The sequence below is a fragment of the Petaurus breviceps genome, unplaced genomic scaffold (genome assembly GCF_028583685.1).
Source record: "Petaurus breviceps papuanus isolate PSGF00001 unplaced genomic scaffold, PetGlider_PUasm1.0 90895, whole genome shotgun sequence".
In the NCBI taxonomy this organism is placed as follows: Eukaryota; Metazoa; Chordata; class Mammalia; order Diprotodontia; family Petauridae; genus Petaurus; species Petaurus breviceps.
The window spans coordinates 22,255,723-22,261,442 of record NW_027187372.1 but is presented as its reverse complement, the minus strand read 5'-3'; the positions used below and the strand labels follow the sequence as shown (position 1 = coordinate 22,261,442).

General features: G+C 45.3%; 1 protein-coding gene across 1 annotated transcript in view; it reads right to left on the bottom strand.

Annotated features, from left to right (window-relative positions):
- CUNH1orf53 (chromosome unknown C1orf53 homolog) overlaps nucleotides 1–5,192 on the bottom strand; it is a 6,275-nt gene extending 1,083 nt beyond the window's left edge. Inside the window, exons 1-2 of the mRNA XM_069074486.1 lie at nucleotides 3,816–5,192; nucleotides 545–646 (exon numbers count right to left, since the gene is read on the bottom strand). Of these exons, the coding sequence (XP_068930587.1) occupies nucleotides 545–646; nucleotides 3,816–4,106 (393 nt within the window). The 5' untranslated portion in view covers nucleotides 4,107–5,192. The remainder of the gene's footprint in view (nucleotides 1–544; nucleotides 647–3,815) is intronic.
- Nucleotides 5,193–5,720: the final 528 nt, after the last annotated feature.

Here is a 5,720-nt window from a genome sequence, read left to right as displayed (position 1 = left end):
AGGAAAGGAAAGGAAAGGAAAGGAAAGGAAAGGAAAGGAAAGGAAAGACAGAAGTAGAGAAAGCAGGAAGGAAGGGAAGGAGGGAGGGAAGGAGGGAGGGAAGGAGGAAGGAAAGAGGGAAAGAAAGAAAAAATTACCCAAAGCAAGCCTATGAAACAAGGTTGGTCAGTTTTCAACCATTTCAATTCAGGTAGTATAGCCTGCAATACACTGGCTCTAAGCAATTTGCCCTTTGAGTTTGCTTAGTGAATGCAACAACTTGGAAAACAATCAAAAGTTTCCCTGTAATAATGAACTCCTGTGCATTTTAAATCACAGCATTTCAAGGAACTGATGTTCAAGTGAAATGGGGCAAAATTCTATTAACTTTAAAGGTCCTTCATTGGCCCTTAAGGACTTCATTGTCTTTGGCTAAAGTAGCTTGTGAAAAGTGTACTCTAGGTCCATTTAGATTTTTATTTGACTTGTTTTTCAAATAATACCTATTTACGAAGTTACAGAAGCAAGGCAAGCTGCAGCGATAATGGGAAAGTTTACTACTCACGTGTCTGCAGGCAGAACCACAGCAGTCCCCTCTCTGCAAATGGGCCACTTTGGTGAGTACTAAATAGCCAGTGGTTGGATCCACATAGTTTAGTTGGCCAGCCTTAAAAATAATAAAATAATTTAAACTTTAGAAATCTCTATAGTTTTTATATTCATAAGAGGTTATAATATTTCTACAAATATTTACTTCCTTCCCTGGACCCCAACCTATTAGTGACTAAAGATTGCTTTTGAATTACTGCGCATTTATTTAGATTATGGAAGGAGAAAATGCATAAGTTGGAGAAAAAGAAAATCAAACATAAAAAACCAAAATCTCAACTGCACCCAATGATGGCTTGAATATTCTTCATCTGATTTCTCTGGACCATAACAATTTAAGTTTCTTTAACAATTTACAATTCTGAAAATGAACAATCACTCTCTAACTGCAGAGGAGCTTTCTTGTATGTGTCATTCAATTTAGATTTGTACAGAGGGATTTAAGTTTCCAGAAAAGGTACCAATCGGAACAAACAGCTGTTGCAGAGAAAATGTAACATGTGCTGTAATTTTACAATCTTCATCACATTTTATATGCTTTATATCCTTATGCTTTTTTACATTATTTTCTTTTTTGAAAATGACTTATTTTGAAAAAAATTGTTATAAAATATTAATACTCACTGCTTTCAACTGCTGCTTGATCAAAAGGTACTCTTATCCTAACAGTTCTAGTGCTAAAGAAACACACTACAATCTGCAAACTTAGCAAAATAAGTATTTAGAGTGAGAATAAAGCCCACTTCCTCTTTAGTCTCACATTTTCATAGACAAACCTTTTCTGGGTGTTTTAATATAGTTGTCTGGACATGCAGTAATTCTATTATTCATTCTTGAGGAAAAAAATTCCCTTCATAATCATTTAGAGGGCATTCAAATATCTTTGATGTACAGGGGGTTTTATGTGAAACATTTAAGTCACTTCAAATTATTTAAAAGAGAAAAGTAAGTAGGGAAATTATCTTTGTCATTGAACATTTTATGCTGACTTTATCCTCTACCTTTTTCTCTTCCAACAGGTGAAGAGTGAACCATAAAGTGAGAGAACTCAGTGTTAACTACACTGCAATCATTATCCCAGAAGTGGGGACTGAAAAGCAAGCCATTCTGAAGAATAGGGGCATAGTATCTCCAAAATCCTTGACACTCACAAATAAAGACCTCTTAGAAACTGAGGGCATGAAACTCCACCTCAGAACAGTTGATCACTTTCTCATCTCTTTTTTTACTTTGGAAACGAGGTCTAAGTTTGGGGAGTGAAAAGACTAGGTAGGAATCAACTCCTCTCCTTCCCCTCCCCCCTTTTCAGTAGCCTCTAGGAACCTTCTGAGATCACTCAGCAGGCAACCTAAAAGATTACTCCTGATCTTGCCTTCCGATCTCATTGAGAAACTTTGTCCATAAGAATTTAATTTGTTTTCAATAAATGAATTTCATAATGGTGGTGGGTGGATGAAGCTGCAGCCAAGGTGCTGACAGTTTGGTTGAAGAGCAAAATGTCAAGTGATGATCACCAAGGCAAGGTGGAAAGGTAAGAGAGCAAGCTCTCTATCCGGTGGCTTTGAAGCAGGGGGTTTAGGCGAGTCTGGTTTGTCGTTAAGAAGAAAAATCACAACAATGTCATTATTGGCTTGACTTTGGACAACCACTTGAGCCATGACACTGGCACTGATGATACAACTGGGACTTTCTCTTGTAAAAACAATGTTGCTTTTCATTAATCAAGTGGAGGCAATCAATCAAAGAACATGTATTAAGCACCATTTATTAAGTGCCAGGGCGGAAGTGCTAAATGCAGGATGCAAAAAGGGGCAAAAGATTGTCTCTGCCCTCAAGGAGTTCACAATCTAATGGGGAAGCCAACAAACACACTAAATGAATGAATAAGTGAATCAAAAACAAGTAAATAAAATAAAAATAATAAAAAAAAGGGAAGGCACCTGAATTGAGAGGTTGGGAAAGACTTCTTATAGATGTTGGGATTTTAGGTGGGACTTAAAGGAATCTAGGAAATACAGTAGGCAGAAATGAGAAAGGAGAGCATTCCAGACATGGGAGATAGCCAGAAAAAATATCTGGAGCTGAGAGATAGGCACCATCACACTATTGGTTTCTGTGGCTATTAAAAAAAAAAAAAGAACTTACTTTCACCTATGTCTAGCTTAGAAAAGAGAAGGAAAGTACAGGAGAGTGCCTTATTTTGAGCTCTTAAAAATGAAACAACAAAACAGCCAACAATTTGTCGACAAACTCAGGCAATCTGTAACTAGAAGATTTTAAGGCAAGAAATTGCAGCCTAAAAAAGAAGCCTTTCGGAAATCTGAATCCTTAGTACACATTAATTCCTATACAAAAGAAATAAGATTTTGAAGGACTAAAATTCTTCCTCCACCTAGCTTTCCTTTTGTCCTCTTTTGTGCAAGCCAAGCTCTGTCTTCAAATGATATACAAAACCTTTATTCATGTGTGGGTTATGCCATAGTTTTGACTATAGCTGTTCTCAGAGGGCAGTGTTGAACACAAGTTTTAAACAGCTATCAAAAGGCCCAGGACATGAGAATTAAGTTTGAGTGTCTCCTGGAAACTACTGACTGTAGTTTCCTTCCAAATATTCTTACTTATCTTGGACTGGGAAGGGGTAACTGGGGGGAAAGGAGGGTACCTACAATAAAGAAATGCAATAACTTTGAATACATTCAGGGTTAGTAAATGTGAAATGATGCATTTGGAAATGTCTTTTTTCCTCCTCTGACCTCAAAGTCCACACCCACGTGGGAGCACATTGATACATACACACGAGAACTGCGTGTCGCGGGCTCAGTTTACAAAGGTCAGCTCGGGGAGAGCTATTCCCCCACTCCTGGGTGCACGTGGGCGTGCCTCAATTCCCCTCCCCGCCCGGGCCGGGCAGGGAGGTATGTGTGCCTCCGAGCCAGAGCGCTGACCCGGAGCCCTCCCAGCGGGACCTAAGGGATCAATCTGGGCGGGGCCTGGGAATACGAGGGGGGGAGGAGGGGAGGGGCGGAAGACTGGACGGCCTAGAGCGGCTCTGCAGCCCGGACCCCGGACTCTGGGAGGGCGCCTGCTGCCTCCCGCGCGCCCACACCCAAGCTCGGGCCGCGGCCTGGCTCCTAGCGGTGCCTGGGCGGGGAGCGGGAAGGAAGCAAGTGCGGGGGGTGGCGCAGGCGCGCGGCCGCCGACGAGAGCCGCGGAGGGAGGGAGCTCACCGCGCAGGCGGCCTCGTGCAGTTCGGCGATCCGCAGCTCCGCTGCCGTGAGCTCGGGCTGCTCGGGCCGCTTGGGCCTGGTGCCTTCCCGACCTTCCGGACCTTCTGGGGCCCGCGCTGCCGAACTGTTGCCGCTGCCTCCGCTGCTGCCGCAGCCGCCTGGCTCGGAGGTGGAGCACAGCGTAGAGCCGGGGGGGACCCGAGTCCGCATGGAGGAGGGCAGCGGCGAGCCCCGGGAGCTCCCCGCCAGTGCCGGGAGCCGCCACGCCGCCATGGCCTTGGCCATGACCATGGCCGCCTCTTTGGGAGGCGGGGCGCAGGTCCCGGGAGCCGGGCAGAGCGTCGGAGCTGCGCGCAAACAGCTAGGTTTAGAGCTGGAGGGGGCCTTAGAGGCACCCCCCCCCCCAACCCCCTTCACTTCACAGGCCAGGAAACTGAGGACTGGAGGAGTGAAGGCACAAGGACACAGTTTGAACCCATTTCCTCTGACTCCAAAGCTCTTTGCTCTGGACCAGGAAGCCTCACCCCAGACTCAGTGGGAGGAACCTTACAGGTGGAAACCCCACTGCTGCAGCCCCATTTACCCGTCTGGGACCTGAGACTAGGGGTTAGAGGCTCTCTGGCCCTAAGCTTGGTAGTGACCACACATCTTCCTTTTAAAAGCATAGATCCCTGAAGTCATTTTTAGCACGAATACCTTTCCTTCTCTCCTCAGCCAAATGGGACTACCAGTGGAAGCCTCTGGTCCACTCTTTGGGTTTTGAAAAGCCATAGATCAAGCCTAATAAGATCATGCACGTGGGATATCTTCCACGGTGGACCATGCACTACCAACTAATGCGTTTGGTTGATACCAGTTACAAAGTTTAGTCTTAATCACCTAGGACACTGAGGTTTGAAGTGACTTGTCCAGGGTCACAGAGACAGCTCGTGTCCAAGGCAGGGTTTGAATCTTGGTCATCCTGAAGCTCTGGCTCTTCATGTACTTTCTAACTTCCCTATTTCTGTTGAGGGCACTACTATTCTAGTCAAGTTGGAAAAAGTCTCCCTCTACTTAACTTTCAGTCCTCACCTCATAGCCAGTCTGGATCCGGTTGCTGGATCCCGTTGATTTCACCTCCTCAACATTTCTTGCATTCCTTCCAATTTTTCTCCAGTATACCCATAGGTACCTTAGTCCAAGTTCATTTCTCACCTGGACCGTTATTGTAATAACCTTCAAATTGGCCTTTCTGTCCATCCTCCACACAAGTGCCAAAAAGATGTTTGACCTACAAGCCAGACCATGTTACTCCTGCTTAAGAGGTCTTCCTAGCACTTCATTGCCTTTAAGATAAAATACAATATCTTTTGGCATTTAAAAGACGCATAATCTGTTTTGTTCAGTCTTTCCACCTAGTTGAAACATTACTCCTCCACACAGAGGCTACTCTTCAACTCAATTGGTCCACTTACTCCTCCCAGTACATAACATTCCAACTACTGCTAGAACCTGAAACCATCTCCCTCATCACTTCCGCCTCTTGGAACCCCTGGCTTCCTTTAAGATTGAGCTGGGGGGGGGGAGGGGTGGGCAGTCATGATGTCAGAGTAGAGGCAGTACCTCCCCACTACTCCGGCTTCCACCTTCCCCAATTCTTGTAAAAGGGAACTCTGAACAAATTTTGGAGCTGCAGAGCCCACAAAATGACACGAAGAGTCTAACCTTCTGCTGAGGACAGCCTGGCAGGCTGGTGGGAATCGGCCAGTTCAGTGCTTTGGGAGCCGAGCCCAGCCCCAGGGCAGGCCTGACCAGCCCCAGGCCAGAGGGACTCAAGATCAGCAGCAGCTGTGGCCATTTCCAGATTTGACAACACATAGATTCGAATGACAAAGTGAGAGGTCAGTGCAGTCTGGACTTTGGGAC